The sequence below is a fragment of the Prunus dulcis genome, chromosome 1, assembly GCF_902201215.1.
Source record: "Prunus dulcis chromosome 1, ALMONDv2, whole genome shotgun sequence".
In the NCBI taxonomy this organism is placed as follows: domain Eukaryota; kingdom Viridiplantae; phylum Streptophyta; class Magnoliopsida; order Rosales; family Rosaceae; genus Prunus; species Prunus dulcis.
The window spans coordinates 4,951,474-4,968,940 of record NC_047650.1 but is presented as its reverse complement, the minus strand read 5'-3'; the positions used below and the strand labels follow the sequence as shown (position 1 = coordinate 4,968,940).

The window sequence follows — 17,467 nt, the reverse complement described above, 5'->3', positions numbered from 1 at the left end:
CAAAGTTGGCTTCGTCCTCCACCATTTGTTTAAATTTAACTTGCTTGAATCTTGATATGAAATTCTCTCGTAGCGAGGAAGTTTGCTAAAGAAAAAACCTAATTCAACCTTTAAAAAGGAATCTAATTTACACTTCCATACAAACTTCTGCAGTCTCAAATGAAAATATAGGCACCTCTTAAAACCTTTCCAACTTTGAAAGTGTTCATATATGGCAAGAATGCTCATGACAGAATTATGTTGTACAAAATATGAATGCAAAAGAAAAGACTAGTTGAAAAGCAAAGAAAGATTTACATTCCACAACCATAAAAAGAAAAAAGAAAATCATTGTTGGAATTATCATTCATGATCAGGTACGCACGTGAGAAGAGCACAAAATAATGTTTAATAGAACAATAAAAAAAGAAAAAAAAAACGAAAATTCCTTTCTCCATTGGGAAGTTCACTGCCTCTCTCTCTCTCTCTCTCTCTCTCTCTTTCCCTGTTAACTTGCCTGGAAAATTTAATAACAGAAAAACCGATGCAGCCTCCACACTTCACTCACTGTCAAAACCAAATGGTGTGAAATGGCAGTGGCTTCCAATTCCTCAACCCAGAAGAAGCGTTACACTGTCACCGCTCTCGTCTTCATCACCCTCTTTCTCTTCACCATCTTCCTCTTCAGCAAACGAGCTCTTGAGCCTTCTCTCTCTCTCTACAAAAATCCCTTTCCCCAAATCCCCTCTTCTTCTTCTTCTTCTTCCTCGCTTCCAAATTCCAACCTCTCCCTGCCCAACTCCACATCTACAGAAAGAGTAGAAGTGGACCCACCTTCTTCTTCAGGCAGTAATTACCAACTGCCCTTGCTCCATTCTATCTCTGCACAGCCATTGGACCCACCAACCCAACAACCCGTTTCATCCAATTCACAAACTGAAGAGCCAACGGAGTTCAATGATGAAACTGAGCAAGACCCAGGTCGTGAAAATGAAAACCCATTTGGTGAAATGGGTGAAACTGGGTGTGATTTGTATCTGGGGACTTGGGTGAAGGATGAGCATTACCCGCTTTATAAACCCAGTTCTTGCCCTTATGTTGATGAAGCTTTTGATTGCCAAAGCAATGGGAGGAGTGACTCTGAGTATCTCAAATGGCGGTGGAAGCCTGAGGGCTGTGATCTTCCAAGGTATCTCTGTCCTGCTTTAGTCGTTATCCTTGTGATTTTGCTCTGTGGATATTATGCTTTTTTTATTTTGGTCTGTTGTCAATTGTTGAAAATGGATAATATTTTCAATTTAAGAAAGCTTCCACCGATCTGTTTTAGGAAGGACATGTCTACTAGCTGCAATTTAAACATCAAGGTATCTAATTTGAATGCCCACCAAGCTCAATCACAATGTAGGACCCATTATGATGCCAAATGTCTTGCTTTCTAAAGAAATATTGTTCCTAGAATGAGGTCCAGAAAACGTCTATGGGTAGTGGACAAAGATAATACAGAAAATATGTTTTGTCCCGTGAAGAAACCTTAATGAGCAAAGGAATGCTAGACGTTCATCACAAACAGAAACTCTGTTCTGGTTTGTGCATTTCTAAATCCTCTGTTTTTGGATTGTGAAATGGCAACCTCCATTGGCCATGTTATTGGCTATCACTACCATTGCCTTGCATCCATTGATATTGTGCTCTATCTGTTTGATCACTTTTCAAAAAAATGTGCATACTTGTCTAACAAGCTTGAATTCCATGGGAAATTGGATGAATCAATCACATAGTGGGCAAATGAAATTTCTCAATCAGTGATCTGCAATCTTGAAGAATCAAATTGTCAGAATGCACATCGTAAGAAGTCCCAAGTTTGAGTCCCCATAGAAAAGGATTTAGTAATAAAGAAAGCCCTGCCCAAGCTCATTTCCAACAGAGGTTGGAGCTTTGGCCATTTATTTAATCTAAAGACAGATGAGCTCAGCCTTAACTCAACTTCATGCCTAGAAGGTATCCTAAGTTCACCTTATTCCTGAGCTCATTAACAGCTCAGCCTGATAATTCTCCATCATAGGGAAGGGCTTGATGCTAGTGATAAAATATGAACTTTGGAATCTCATTCAGTAAATGTCACAGAGTGCAAATTCATGCACGTATGCTAGAGTTCTATAGCTCAGTAAGGTACATAGAGTTATATAAATCAAGGGATGTGATGGGAGGTGATCAAGGGCAGCATGTTGAGTTTGGTGCAATGGTGCAATGAACTGAAATTGGAACTGGATCCAGATCTGATTACAGAGGTGATGCCCTTGGATGTGACTGGTGTTTTGACCGAATGAGCGAGGGATGCAATGGGAGGTGATCAGGAGACTACTAACATCTAGGTTGGACTAGTTAACTATGTTTAGGAAATCACCAACTTGCTGAATTACCATTTTTTGAATCACGCTCCACACCAGGGATGGTGCACATCTACCCTTACATGGATTTGAATCACGACTTGAAAATCATCTTTGCAAAATTCAAGGAGACCTATGCCATTATGCCACAGGGGTATTGAGACTATGTCAAACAAATCTAGTTGTTTGTCATTAGGAAATTGTTAGTGCCTATATAAAAGGCTGTGGATATGGTTTGAACAAATTGAAAAAGAAAGATGAGTTTCCTTGTTTAGCGTAGAATGCAGTAATCAATTCTGTATACAACATTTTGTTTTTACCAAAGTGCTTCTCCAATTGATTAATGCAAATCAATTTAATTGATAAAACAGAACAAAATCGTTTTGTTTTATGATAAAAAATTATTGAAGTATCTTCCATTAGTGATAAAAGCCCCAAATGTTAATTAGATCAATCAAAAGTCAAAGAAATAGCTTGAGTTGGATGCAAATTAGTAGAACAAAATGGGGGAAAAAGAAAGTATATATAGGAAAGCATCTTATAAGATGTGGAAAAAAATTGATTGTGCTTCTCGGGAAGAATTTACTTGCTGCAGAATTTCTAGTGGCAAGGTGTAGGCTTTATAGCCAAAAAGAGTGATTCTTATGATGTGCCACGGAAAATATTGGAAAAGTACATATATCAAGGGCAGAAAATTAGATATTACACAATGGGTTGTCTACAGATGTCTATTTACAAATTGAACTTTTAGTTGAGTTTTGGGAAATAAATTACAGTTATGCTCTTCCTAGTTCTGATCTGAGAGGTACAGTTTTAGTGAGTTTGAGGGTATGCATAGTCCTCAAATTTTATGCAACTAGTTCCACTTCGAGCCTTTTTGCAATTTAACGGCATTTGTATGTAGCATGCTTTCTTTGAAACAATATTGAAGATGATTTCCTAATATATATTTATTTCAGTATTTGAATAATTATCTTGGTCTCCCATTTTACTTTGATTCTATTTGCCTCCTTATTCATGCTAGTTTATCAATTTTCTTGGAATACATTTTGTTTCTGCACTCACCGTCACTCGTAGGTTTAATGCAACAGACTTCTTGGTGAGACTACGTGGTAAAAGATTGATGCTGGTAGGAGATTCCATGAACCGGAACCAGTTCGAGTCAATCCTTTGCCTCCTCCGCGAAGGCTTGCATAATAAGAGCAGAATGCATGAAATTCACGGCCACAAAATAACTAAGGGAAGAGGCTACTATGTTTTTAAATTCGAGGTTAGATCATTGTGATCCTAATTTCTAGTTCATTCACCCATATAGTTTGCACTTGAGTAAGTTTTTTTCTTGATTACGTGTCACGTTCTTAAGCATTGATTGTAAAGTGTAGTTGGCAGCTTCCCCATAGCCCAATTGGTTTTGTTTCATGTTAGTTAGAACTTACTTTTCATTATACATACTAAGTCTATGTGTGTTTGGTCATCCTAAATTTACTTCTGCCATATTTGGGTGAAAGCTTACCTTCTGGAACACACTCCATATTTAGTTTTAGGATTGACATTACAATATTTTGATTTGGGCTGAAACTATCTAAGTTAAATCCAATTTTACCTTACTAGTTATTCAGTACACAGAATTACATCATACTCATTTTAAGTTCAACTTAGTTGTAGGGAGTATAATGGATCAGTTGGTACTTTTACTGATTGTGAAGTTTTCTGAAATTCTTGGACAGGACTATGACTGTACAGTGGAATTTGTGAGGTCACATTTCCTCGTAAAGGAAGGAGTCCGCATTAATGGTCAAGGGAGTTCAAATCCAACTCTTTCGATAGATCAAATTGATAAGACAGCTAAACGTTGGAAAAGAGCTGACATTCTTGTCTTTAATACTGGCCATTGGTGGACTCATGGAAAGACTGCTCGTGGGTATGCTTACAAGCTTATCTAATATTTACTTACTATAATGATATTTTCTTACATTTGTTCTGCAGATTGAAATATTCTTTTCTGGTTCATTCGGTTGTGTTAATCACTTTGATTTGTTTTGGGTGTTTATTTCTTCATTTCTTTTCTTTTGACTGGTAGACAATAAAAGATCATCCATAGAATGCGAGTGCTGTCAATATTCAAATTTTGAAAACTGATATAGTATACTTCGATCTCTTACCAAGAAAAATACTCAATTAGCTTATAGATTGCAACTAACTGGCACCTAGACTGGTTGACTGGTTTATGACTTCATTTGGCCATTTTTACTTTCGCAAAATATACCAGAACCCTGTAGAAATATGACAGTTATTTCTTTCAGGAAAAACTACTATAAAGAGGGAGATTATCTTTATCCAAAGTTTGATGCATCGGAGGCCTATAGAAGGGCTCTGAGGACCTGGGCTAGCTGGATTGATCGTAATGTTAATCCATCAAAGCAGTTGATCTTCTATCGTGGGTACTCTTCTGCCCATTTCAGGTATATTCAACTGTTTAATCCTTTCATCTCGCACATTTTTGTTCAGTTCGTATCAGACAAACTAGAAGAGAGAGTTCTGTATATAATTTGCTTTTTGAGTGTTGGGAAACTTTCTTTCTCAACATTCAACTTGAAATTACTATAATGAGAAACAGAACAAAATTTTAAGATAATTAAACACTTAGTAACAAATTTTTAAGTACTTGAGAGAAGTAGCATATAATTGATTTATTTGTTTATTATGGAAAGTGTTTGACTTATCTATAATTTCTGTTCATTCCAAACTCTGGAAAGCAGAGGAGGAGATTGGGATTCAGGTGGATCATGCAATGGGGAAAAAGAACCAGTCTTAAATGGGGCCATACTTGATAACTATCCTTTGAAAATGAAGATAGTGGATGAAGTAATCAAAGAAATGCGGGTTCCTGTGAAACTTTTGAATGTGACAAGGTTGACCAATTTCCGCAAGGATGGCCATCCATCAATCTACGGAAAGAATGCAACTGCTGGCAAAAAAGTTTCCACAAGGAAGCAAGACTGTAGCCATTGGTGCCTTCCTGGGGTCCCTGATGCCTGGAATGAGCTTATCTATGCCACCTTGGTTATTCAGCAGACCAAATCAAAGAGTAAAAATTCATAGCCCTTTCCCAGTTTACCACTGAGCATTTACTAATGACAATATGGACATAAGATATCCGAATTCTCTTTACATGACCAAGAAGCTGTCAAACCTCTTGGCGGAACTCACCCGTACAAAACCGGCTTATAAGAAAAGGGTGTCCGGGTGTTTATGGATGAGAGATTATGTTAACACTCTGTTGGGTGCTCGGTTTTAGGCCAACCCATGTTTAAGATACGCCTGCTCTGCTCTGGCACCGTGTTAAACTTGTAAGAAGTATCATTATCGAAAATCCGCATGCAAGGAAAGAGTGCTCATGGTGAGATTGTGCTAACAAAAGCTTGTGATCATCTTAAGTCGTGCACCTTTTTATTTTCTATTTATTATTTTTTGGTTCACTTTTATTTTTCCGTTTATTTCGGGTCAAAGAATAGATGCCCCATAATGAGTAATTTTGTAATGATTGCCAATGAGTTAAGGTATTTCTAGGTCTTCATTCTTCACTTCTTCCCTCTTGTGGTGACTTCTGTTTTTCTTCTTTCTTTGGTAGGCCCCCCGTCATCTCTTAACAAGATTTCCAATGCAACTCTGCATTTGCTTGGACCATCATAATGAGATTCTTCAACGCTTTGGTCATGTTGCCCTCTTTCTTTTTTATTTCTTTTATCAGCTCATAATTTTCCAATTGGAAAAGTCAATCACGTTATTGAAATGATTATTTGCTAGACTTCAGTTCCTCTACTATATACCAAATTACCAGTAGTCACCCAATCACCCCAAATTGAAGCAACGAAAATAAAATGATATCTCCACTCAACAAGAAAGCATGATTTAAACTTGAGATCTTTTGTCTCTTTGATAAAAATAAAATTAAATTAAAAAAAAAACCTTGAGATCTTTTGTTCTATTAGAAAAAACTTGAGATCCTTTGCAACATTGGGAATTTATTTTTCCTTTCCTAATAAGGGCAAAATGGTGATTTTCATTGGGACCTAACTGTTTTTCCAGAAACTCAAAAATTTTGATTACCAAAAAAAAAAAAAAAAAAAAAAAAGGACAACTCAACAAAACCCACCCAAAAAACAGGCGTTCTTTTAGCTGGCTTGGGAAAAATGATTCCCGGATTAGGAAATACCAACCCTTACTTGTTAAGCAAGAAAAGTAAAAATCTCCTGGTAGTCCTACTCGGATTAGGAAATACTAAACCTATACTCTTAGCACCGCCAAGGCTTGTGTATAAATAAAGAATTGGCCATTTGCAAAAATCACAATAAACACATTCTCTACCTTTTCATTCATCACTGTGAGAAAATATTGCTTTCGAATCAAGTTAGGTTAAATATGAACAGTTGGGCAAAAATGGGTGCACTCTGTGTCCATTCTACTAAGAAGGAATTGGACTTTCTTCAACTGAGGCAGCAACTCAAACAACGCATCAGAAATAATCATGCCAAGGAGGTGGTGTCTGTTTGTGACGGCTCGATTGATAAGAAGAACAAGTTGCCGTGTGACAACTTCGGATCCTTCTTTGGCCCCTCGCAGCATTCCATTGTACAAAGATTGATCGAGGAAAGCAAATCTTTAATGCCGGAATTAAAGGTTTTGGCATCTAGGGTTCTTAAAAATTCCCAAGACAAAGGTAAAAAGAGCCTCAAGATTCCTGCCTCGGCCACAACAAAATCTCGTTCGACAGATTTGAAACTCAAGTGTAAAAGCATCAAAGAGTCCCGGGATTACTCGTTTTTGTTCTCAGACAATGCCGAAGTTCCAAAAGCTTCAAAAGAAGAGCCTGCACTTGGTAAAGATTCTGCCTCAAAGCCGAGTGAAGAAAGAAACCCGGGTTCGGGTTTCGGGATACAAAGAAGTTCTGGGACTGGGAGAGATTTGAAGACTGTAAGAAAGCAAAATCTGGAAGAGAAAGAGAGACTAGTTCATGGTAAGAGACATCCGATGCCAAAGAAGCATTCTTGTGTGATGAAGGAGAAAGAGAGAGGTCGTAAGCGCTTTAGGGAGGAGGAGGAGGAGGATGATGATTTTGTGATGGTGTCCACCTTTGATGACATTCTAAGAGAAGAGAGGAGAAGTGAAAAAATTGCCAGAAAGGAGGATGAAAAAGAGCGGCTATTGATTCAGCAAGAAGAGAAGCAAGCTAGGTTGAGAAAAGCAAAGAAGCTGAGAGCATCCAAAATCTGATGTTGAATTTGGATTAAGATTTTTCTGGTTTAATTGTTTGTTATGTAATTAAATTGTCTAGTTGATAAATAAAAGTACTTTTTTTTTATTCACATTGTGTTTTTGAAATAAATAGGATGTATTTTATGAATTTCAAATACTTTAAAAAAATTAAAAAGGAATTTGAATTAATGTGGCTGTCATATGTAGTTAGACATGAGCTATACATATGTTAAGTAAGAGAGCCCATGTGGGTATATACTTATCTATTCAATATAATGTCTACAATTCTCTTTTAAAGAATCTCGACGATGATATGAGAGAAATTTTATTTATCATCAAAATAAAAATGGAGGACTTAAATCCTACAATTCTTAGAGAGTGTAAACTTGCAGTTTTAAATTTTTAAAAATTTTTAAATTTGAAAAAATTATTTTGGTATATAAATTAAAATTTCTTTAAAAAAAAAACATATATATATATATATATATTTCATACATGGCTTCAAGCTTTATACATAGAAAACCAACGAGTCCCACATGCCATGTCAGCACAATTCATCACTCTCTTTAGCTGCTTATTTTGTCTAGTTAATATAAATGTTTCTGCCACTTAATTTGCACATTGCATGGAAAAGAGGTGGGTTACTTTACTGTAGTACAACTGTTACATTGAAGACTTCGGTTCCTCCTATACCAAATTACCAATCACCCATTCAACCATTCTTTTTCCTTTTCCTACTAAGGACAAAATGGAGAATTTAATTGGGACCTACCTTTTTCTCCCGAAATTCTCCATTTTGCCCCTATAAAGTTTGATTACAAAACTTGAAAAAATGGAAACCCAAAAAAAAAACAGGCGCTCTTTTAGCTGGCTTGCAAAAATATATATATATATATAAAATCTCCTAGTCCTAGTCGGATTTGGAAACACTAACCGACAAAGCTCATGTATAAATAGAGAATTGGCCCCTTTGCAAATCACAATAAACACACTCTCTTCCTTTCATCATCATCATCATCATCCCTGTGATTTTGTAACCAAGTTAGGGTTTGAATATTGTAGAGATGGGGGCACGATTGATCTTCCGTTCTTCTACGAAGAAGGAATTGGACTTTCTTCAACTAAGGCAGCAACTCAAACAACGCATCAGAAACAATCATGCCGAGGAGGTGGTGGTGTCTGTTCGTGACGGCTCGATTCATGAGAAGAACAAGATGCCTTGTGACAACTTCGGATCGTTCTTTGGCCCCTCGCACCATGCCATTGCGCAGAGAGTGATTCAAGAAAGCAAAGCTTTAATGCCGGAGTTAAAGGTTTTGGCATCTAGGGTTTTTCGAAATTCCCAAGACCAGGGTAAAAGGAGCCTCAAGATTCCTGTCGATTTGAAACTCAAGTGTAAAAGCATAAAAGAGTCCCGGGATTACTCCTTTTTGTTCTCAGACGATGCCGAAATTCCGAAATCTTCAAAAGGAGAACCTGCACTTGGTAAAGAGTCTACCCCAAAGCCAAGTGAAGAAAGAAATCCGGGTTTCGGCGGGATACGAAGAGGTTCTGGGAGAGATTTGAAGATTGTAAGAAAGCAAAATCCGGAAGAGAAAGAGAGGCCAAAGAAGCCTTCTTGTGTGATGAAGGAGAAGGAGAGACATCGTAAGCGCTTTAGGGTAGAGGAGGATGAGGATAGTGTGATGGTGTCCACCTTTGATGACATTCTAAGAGAAGAGAGGAAAAGTGAAAGGATTGGCAGGAAGGAGGATGAAAAAGAGCGGCTATTGATTCAGCAAGAAGAGAAGCAAGCTAGGTTCAGAAAAGCAAAGAAGCTGAGAGCATCCAAAAACTGATGTTGCATGTTAAGATTTTTTGGTGCTTTAATTGTCAATGTAATTAAATTGTCTAGTTGATGAATAAAAGGGTATTGAATTTTATTTTTGAAATTAATTGGATGAATTGCAAATACTTAACAAAAAAAAAAAAAAGAGAGCCTTGAAGATTGTGGATATATAGAGTTGTTGGGTTTGGTAACCACCCCTACATATGTAGTTTAATTAGCATACATAAAACCCAGATCATGGTGATTAGGAGGCTCCTTATTCATTTAATCTGCTAATTAGGAGGCTTGCCAACTATTTTGGCTATGTCTACAGTCAAATAATTTTGAAGAAAATGATGAGCTCTATAACTTTTCTTTTTTGTCAATTATTTCACTTCTTACTGCACAAATTAATGATTTTTCTGTTCATTAGACATGTGGTACATGTTTTTGTACCTACTAATTCAATATAAAGCCAACAATTCACAGACTTCTATTTAAGTTGCAGTTTTCTTTCAAGGACAATGATCCAACCTTGAATTTAATGCCCGAGTACAATTCACATAACTTTTAATTACTGTTTCACCCCTTAAAAAGATAGTTCCGAATTCCATCTTGCTCTTCAAAATTCAATTTAACCCATTTTTTTTTCATAAACTTGCTTTTTGCATCTCACGTTGTCGCTCACTATATCGTCACGTTGTCCCTCACTATAAACTCAATTTTGTAAGACCTCTTTGATTTTTTTTCTTTAGAATTGAATGAAATAGCCCTAGCCTTAAATTTTATATTGTTTTTAATATTGAAGTTTATATTGATATCATTTATTTATCTCGAATGATAAATTTTTAGTTAACTTGGACATGTAAATTCTTCGTGTTTTTTCTTAAAAAATTAGAGTGGTAAGTCTAACAATTAAAATTTTTTATTTAAAATTCTATCCGATTGATCTCTTAAATACATTAATAATATCTTATTTAAACAAGGAAGTATGTTGGTGCAGTGATAAAATGTTGACCATATGAGTTGGAGGTCAAGGGTTTGAAACCCTCTTGACTTCAACTTCTAATAATGTTTTCCCACCCTAGGTTAAAATTCCAGCCCTAGGTTAAAGTAACTTTTGAGAGTAGGATGATCTTTGTTGTAAAAAGTAGAAAATAAAATTCTTGACTTCTTTCTTTGTTGCTGTTTTTAGTCTCATTTTCTCAAATTATGGTTGGGAAATATATAAATGCTTTCGCTACTTAATTTGCACATCCAACAGAGGTGGGGTTACATTGAAGACTTCAAGTTGGGTTTGACACATACAATACGTCATAAGTGAGATGCAAAAGTAATTATTATCTTGTGAATTTATATATATATATATATATATATATATATATATATCTATCATGATGTGCCATTTGTTTGATGTTTGAGGTGCACTTTCAATGTCAAATACGTGGTGTCTATGATAATTATACACACAATTGTAACAAGATGAGATTGAGTTATTCAATTTATTGATAATTTTTTTTAACAAATATAAACGATATTGAAAGAGAGGAAATCGAACTCAGTGATACATGTGTAGTAGGTTAGTATAGTATAGGACAATCCATCATTGCATTTTATAGTTTATTCTCCATCACAATACTCTTTAGAATCGAATTAATGTTTTCAGATAATATAAAAAAGAATCTAATTAAAGTTTCTACTGTTTGTTTAGGAAGTCTTGAGTATTAAATTAACCCACCGTTACTTTTCCAATTTTTTATTTTTTATTTTCCACTTTATTATAATAAAGTACAGGATAAATAGAATGCAATGTGCGTTACGGGTCCTTGATAGTTTGTGAATTATTTTCCTCATGAGCACCAAGTAATCAAATTTGGTAAAGTTCCATAAAAAATTAACGACTGCACCAGTAACTCCAGACAACTCTTGACTCATCATCTTGGTTAATATTCAACGGAAAATATTTGATTCCTTACCCTTACATGGAAGAAGTCATTCCTCCACCAACGGGGTGTAATTCTGGGGAAAATGACTTTGATTTACAGACCAGTGGTCTCAAATTCAAACCCCCATGACACCTTAATAGTGTGTGTGAGAAAACCCTCCCTTTCCCAATATCGCTTGTATTATTAAAAAAAAGAAGCCGATTTTCTCACTCTTCTTTTGTCTACTTACATGCGCTTTTTTGTTATAGTAAAAAGTATTGAAAAACAAAAGAGGGTGTAAGTGAACAAAAGAGAGTGTAAGTGGACAAAATAGAAGTGAGAAATTCATCACTCAAAAAAAAGGCATTCCTCCTTATTTTACTAGAAAATCGTAGTTTAATATGTGCAGATCGATTTTATGTATCACTGAGTTCTTGAGGAATATATAATATGTGAATGCATAGTTTGGTCATAAATGGAGATCAGATACAAATCATAACAATGTGAATTGAAAAATTAAATACCTTATATAACAAAAAAGAAGATTGATTGAAAGAGACATATCCTCATTTCCTAGAATGATTAGAGAACAGAAAAAACATGCCAAAAGAATATCAATACCAAGGTCCTATACCTTACAATTGTGCTTGTGAGGGAGTTGATATGGTTAAAAAAAAAAAAATTATACATATTAAAAAAAAAAAAAAAAAAGGTGCTTGCAAATCAAATACATCCTTGTAAAGGAAATTATAATATAACATGAATTCTTTTTCTAGCTACCCTATTTTCTAATTAGCAACCCCCACCACCACCACCCCCCCCCTTCCCTCCCTGGAAACACATGTATTCAATTTAGTCATGTGGGTAGTTGTTGATTGATCAACATGATCAATGCTTTTGTTGCTTAATTTCTTGCACTTGTATATAAAGTTATGGTTATGGCTATGAAGCTATAGCCTCCAAATCTCTCTAGTTAATTTGTACCGTCAAAGCCGCCCTGCAATTTATTACTCTTCCGGACCACAGTGACATCTTCTGTGTTCTTTGCAGCTGCTTGGTCATGGTGATGAGCTTTTACCATCCTCTCACAAGATGGACACATTGAAAGCATTGTAGCCTTTGGGATTTGAATGTACAATGGCGATGCCTCATTCTTGTTTAACGATTTTAGCCCCTGCAATTCTTTCTTCAACCTACGATTCTCATCGCCAAGACTTTCGCAGCGTTTCTTCCAGAACTCGCAGTCTACTTCTGTTTGCTTCAACTTTGTCCTGCAATATATGGATATTCGTTCGTTTAATTTGTCGTGTCTATAGACAATATATATAATATGTCAGACTGTTTGACAAGAGAGCATTTTGCTCAGACGAGTCACCTTGCTCTTCTGTTCTGAAACCAAACTTCGACTTGTCTTGGCTTCAGATTCAATTGCTCAGCAAGTGACTGTTTCCGGGCCTACATAATTTAGTCCCAATATTAATTAAGAACTCAAAAGTTAAACAAAATAAATAAGGAACTAAAATATTTATGTAGCAGTTCTTGACAATCTCTAGTTAATTAGAGGTTAAGCTAAATCAAGAGCATGCCTAAATCTCAGCTGAAATGAAAGATGTGTACCGGATTAAGGGTGCTATGGCGGCTGAAGCTTTCTTCCAGCAAGGTGGATTGCTCTTTTGTGAGCCTCAGTTTCTTTCTCACACCATTTTTGTTGTTCATGATAATACTCTTGTTATTTGTACCAATACTTCTCTCACTTTCTTCATCTTCATCCATTGCCCTCAAACTCGATCGATTTTCCATGTGATAACCCAAGCTAGCAACCTCCTGTTTTGGGCAAAGCGCAAAAGAGAGGTCTAAGGAAACCGAAGGATTTTCCTTTTTCCTCATCTCTTGCCTTGAAGCATATTCACCCACACCAAGTCCAAGAGCTAGCTTTGTGTTGCATGCTTCCTCATCACCACCCATGTTTCAGAATTGAGAGAGAGAGAGAGAGAGAGAGAGAGAGAGAGAGAGATGAATATAATTGTGAAATGGGAAAGAGGGGATTTGAAAGAGATTTTATTGTGGGAGTTGAATTTCAATCAGTTATTAGTCATAATATTTTTGATTGAGGAATTACACCAAATGACCCGTTTTAATGTACCAATGAAAAGTAGAGTATATTAATATTATTATGATAGAATAAAGGAATGCGTTAAAATTTTGACTCCTTTTAGGAAACCAGAACCTCCTTCAAATTTCAATGCCACATTTTGTTTTGACTTCAGGACTTCCATGGCGTAATGATCACCAGGACTTTTCTTTCCCTTCCACAAAGTTGACTTCTCATAACAACAATTGAGTCTTTCCTTGGTCCAACTTCTTGTTCTAAATACTCATGTCCACTCACAAATAAAAAATAAAAATAACGCATATTCAATAATTTGCAGAATTTCGGTTCCCCCACCAAACACAATGAGAGATTCAGACGTTTAGAAACACTAAAAAGTGCAAGTGCCATTCCTCCAACTTGGGTCAATCTTTTAGAAACCCCCTTCAAGCCACCATTATTATTTTCTATTTTTTTTAATCAATAAACAACATCACAAAGAAGATTCTCGATCTTATAAATCACAATGTAACCTAAACGTGTAGCTGAAGAAGCATGATCGCATTTAGCCATTATATTTGTCACTTAATTAGATACTCAGCATGTTGCATTGTAATTAAAAATCTTCTAATTTTGTCAACTAAGTTGTGTTTGTCTACAGTTTAGATTACCAGAAGCTTCATATATATATATAGGTTGGTATATTGTAAGAATGATCTTTGAACTGTAACCTATAGGATTTGATGACAAATCTAAATCAAGATCGTTAAACTACATTGCATGTGGCTGGGTGGGAGGAGGACATCGCACATTTCTTGAAGTGCGAATATCGTCATGATGACCTACGTATCATCTTGACTAAAAGTTAGTCAAACAGAAAACCGTATAGTATAGATATCAAATAAATAAACTCAATGTGCTTGATTAAGCTAAAATAATGATGATGATGATGATGAAAATAAAATATTTGCTAATCGATTTTCAATTAGTTGGTTTTTAGCGGATATGGTTCTAATTAAAGAGGGATGGGACCAAAATAGACAATAATTTGGACAAAAGAAAAAGGATAAATAAATAAATAAATATATATATATATAATTAACGTCCGAACGTTATTATTGTGCGGACGCCATGTATTTTCTATTATCCCTCCCTAATTTCTTATCTATTTATAATGACATCCACACAATAATAATATGCGGACATCCGAATAAGAGAATAACTGAGAGACACTTTTGTAGGGCCCACTCCGTATTGTATTTCACTAATCCCAACTTTCTATTTTGTAGATACTCATTCAAAGATCATCTCTACAAAAAATCACTTGAATGCAATATCATTTAACCACTCAATTGAATTATTGAAATTTTAGTACTTTCTTGAAGCACCATGTTCATTGATTTTGTAGGACACAATTGGATTTCGAAACGGTTTCTTATTTATCTAATTTTTTGCAAAGATGATATATGAATGAAGACCTAAAAATTAGATTGTTTGAATCGTTGAAAAAAAAAAATTCGTACAGTACTTTAAAGGGTATTTCTCAAATGAAATTATTTGAAAGATACTTTAATAGAAGGAATATTGTAATTTATATATACATAAATCTTTGACATGATTGGTCATTCTATTTCTATCAGAAAAGTGCGGCATTAATGTCATAAATAACTGGAACGGCTCTACGCAGCAACATGTTTTCATATTAGGGATGCGCCGTCAGCCTAACTTTGAAGTTAACATTATGACTTAATAGGAAGGGAGGCTATATACTAAAATAAGGGTTGCTCATTAAGTGATTGTGATAAGTATACTTGATCCATATACATGTCCTATTCAACATTGTGGTCATCAAAAGAAGGTGCTTAGTGAGCTAATCATGGGTTAATTGGGCTGCTTACTTATTTGTTGAGGTGCGATTTCATTAATCAGTTGGTTACTTAACTAACACATTGTTGTTAGGGTTCTTTAGTTAGGCAACTTAGTGAGGAAGTGATGTTGATTGTATTGATCTGTTCTTCTTAGAAATAAAGTTCATTTTAGCCATGAGGGCTTCAATTTTGTAAAAAGTAGCTTCCATGACTTATTGACAAATCATACACAAGAAGGGAAGCTAGCTAGGGCACTCATTTGAAGCCCTCATGGCTAAAATTTTGGAGTGTTCAAGACTTTTCGATTACAAACTTTCTTTGGATTTGAAGCATGATCAACTATGCACTGCGTTTGTCAATCACGATGACTTCTTGTTGCCTAATAATAATGACATTGATGAAATTCCAAATTTGGGTAAACTCAACTTTTCAAGATTATCAATCTATTATAAGAGCTTGTGATTTTATTTTTCTTTCATAAAAGACTCTGAAACTTATAAATAAAAATAAAAATTATATATTACCATGACCACACATGGTAGAGCTTGTCAACCTGCTATCACGATTTGTATCGTAGTGTAATGAGAAAAAAAATACTAAACGCATATTTATCACAGCGTTAAAAATGTATTGTATGCATATACGAACACGGGGGTTATAAGAAAATTGCAGTGCTTCATAGTCCAAAAATTTGATGGGGAAAAAAAAAAGAATAAAATTTCAAACAAGCCAAACACAATATTGTTTCATACTTATCATTTTCATGCTCTTATTAGCCTTCCAAATGTTTCTAATGTATACTTACTTTCAGCCAAAAAAAGCCTAAATCAGATTTAATTTCAGTAAAAAATAGCCCAAATCAGATTTACTTTCAGCCAAAATCCATTTTTTGTTGTCAAATGGCCAAAACCTAATAAGTTCTTATGAACAAGCCCAAATCACTTTTTACTTTTCTTTCAAAACCTGAAATTATGCAAATTCAACCTATAAAAATCCATCATTCCAATCTAAGTTTCTAAACAACTAAATGAATCTTACATTCACACATTCAACCAACCAAGCAAGGAAAGGAAATATAATCTCTTACAAACCATGACAAAAAAAATAATACACAAATAAAGCAAGCAATCCAAATTAAACTTATGAAATTAAAGATTACAACCCATCACAAAAATACACATAAAGATAACATCCTTGCAAAAAATCTGCTTCATCCATTCTTCCAAAACCTTAAAAAGCAACCTACACAACACTTAAAAGAATTAACACAAAGTTTCACCATCAACAAATCATAATTAAAATAGGATGCAAGAAAAATATCTTCCAACATATCTTCATCACACTAAGAAGGGAGAGTCTTATTCAAATTTGTAGTGGATGTTTTACTCCCCATTTCTACAAAATATAATAAAATAAATCAAACCAATTTGAGTTAGAACACATAAAAATAAGAAAATAATCGGATTCAAATATACTTATAGAAATGAAAATATTACCCATTTCAATTGATTCATAGAACTCCATCTCCTCAATGCTTGGCACATATTGCAATGAAGATATATCTTCGGACCTTATCTAATTTTGAGAGCAAATCAAAGCCTCAACCATCCTAGGAGACAATGAGCTTCGAAACGAGTCAATCACTCTCCCACTTGTGCTAAAACAAGACTCCGAAGCTATTGTGGAAGTAGGGATTGCAAGCACATCCTTTGCAATTGATGCCAAAGTAGGATACTTGAGCCCATTTATTCTCCACCACCCTAGTATATCAAACTCCTCATCAATGGATTCAAGTGGATCCAACAAGTACCTATCCACTTCATGTGTTATAACCACATTCTCACTCTCTTGTTGAATTTTTTTCCACTTTTCCATCATGGTTTTTTGTTTACGACCTCCAAAAACCAAAGAAGAGTCGGTTTCATTGTTAGTACTACCGCCACTCTCATTGGTAGTACTAGTAGCACCCATATTGTTACTACTAGGCTTATACACTTCATACATATTCATAAGAAGTTGTTTCACCTCATTTGTCTTTTGAGCCACCAATCTATCACAAGTAGGATCATTTTCAAATATTTCTTCAAAGATGTGCTTCAAATTGCGAAGCTTGAATCGGGGATCAATCACAACTCCTATCATCAAGAATGGGTTCA

General features: G+C 35.2%; 4 protein-coding genes across 5 annotated transcripts; 3 read left to right on the top strand and 1 right to left on the bottom strand.

Annotated features, from left to right (window-relative positions):
* Positions 1–391: 391 nt before the first annotated feature.
* LOC117625497 (protein trichome birefringence-like 5) lies at positions 392–5,950 on the top strand. 2 transcript variants are annotated; one of them, XM_034357065.1, is made up of 5 exons: positions 392–1,168; positions 3,444–3,636; positions 4,094–4,287; positions 4,670–4,828; positions 5,126–5,950. In XM_034357065.1, exons 1-5 carry the CDS (start codon positions 570–572, stop codon positions 5,466–5,468), a joined length of 1,488 nt encoding a protein of 495 aa, XP_034212956.1. In that variant the 5' UTR covers positions 392–569; the 3' UTR covers positions 5,469–5,950. The 2 variants fall into 2 exon arrangements, with proteins under 2 accessions (XP_034212956.1, XP_034213004.1); XM_034357113.1 differs by having other exon boundaries at positions 732–1,168; positions 3,458–3,636.
* Positions 5,951–6,806: 856 nt separating this feature from the next.
* Positions 6,807–7,640, top strand: LOC117626927. Its single transcript, XM_034358780.1, has one exon. It carries the CDS (start codon positions 6,807–6,809, stop codon positions 7,638–7,640), a length of 834 nt encoding a protein of 277 aa, XP_034214671.1.
* Positions 7,641–8,686: 1,046 nt separating this feature from the next.
* LOC117626819 lies at positions 8,687–9,460 on the top strand. Its single transcript, XM_034358660.1, has one exon. It carries the CDS (start codon positions 8,687–8,689, stop codon positions 9,458–9,460), a length of 774 nt encoding a protein of 257 aa, XP_034214551.1.
* Positions 9,461–12,327: 2,867 nt separating this feature from the next.
* LOC117626729 (homeobox-leucine zipper protein HAT22-like) lies at positions 12,328–13,319 on the bottom strand. The gene is made up of 3 exons (XM_034358584.1): positions 12,972–13,319; positions 12,730–12,809; positions 12,328–12,625 (listed from the first exon to the last, which is right to left on the bottom strand). The coding sequence occupies exons 1-3, from the start codon at positions 13,317–13,319 to the stop codon at positions 12,328–12,330; spliced, it is 726 nt and encodes a 241-aa protein (XP_034214475.1).
* Positions 13,320–17,467: the final 4,148 nt, after the last annotated feature.

What these genes read in the sequence shown, in the direction of transcription:
- LOC117626729 (XM_034358584.1), bottom strand. Translation starts at nt 13,319, where the DNA reads ATGGGTGGTGATGAGGAAGCATGCAACACAAAGCTAGCTCTTGGACTT. An exon ending in GCCATAGCACCCTTAATCCG is followed by an intron (nt 12,810 to 12,971) that starts GTACACATCTTT and finishes TAAATTATGTAG; the next exon opens with GCCCGGAAACAGTCACTTGC. An exon ending in TTTCAGAACAGAAGAGCAAG is followed by an intron (nt 12,626 to 12,729) that starts GTGACTCGTCTG and finishes CATATATTGCAG; the next exon opens with GACAAAGTTGAAGCAAACAG.
- LOC117625497 (XM_034357065.1), top strand. Translation starts at nt 570, where the DNA reads ATGGCAGTGGCTTCCAATTCCTCAACCCAGAAGAAGCGTTACACTGTC. An exon ending in GAGGGCTGTGATCTTCCAAG is followed by an intron (nt 1,169 to 3,443) that starts GTATCTCTGTCC and finishes CGTCACTCGTAG; the next exon opens with GTTTAATGCAACAGACTTCT. An exon ending in CATGGAAAGACTGCTCGTGG is followed by an intron (nt 4,288 to 4,669) that starts GTATGCTTACAA and finishes TATTTCTTTCAG; the next exon opens with GAAAAACTACTATAAAGAGG.
- LOC117626927 (XM_034358780.1), top strand. Translation starts at nt 6,807, where the DNA reads ATGGGTGCACTCTGTGTCCATTCTACTAAGAAGGAATTGGACTTTCTT.
- LOC117626819 (XM_034358660.1), top strand. Translation starts at nt 8,687, where the DNA reads ATGGGGGCACGATTGATCTTCCGTTCTTCTACGAAGAAGGAATTGGAC.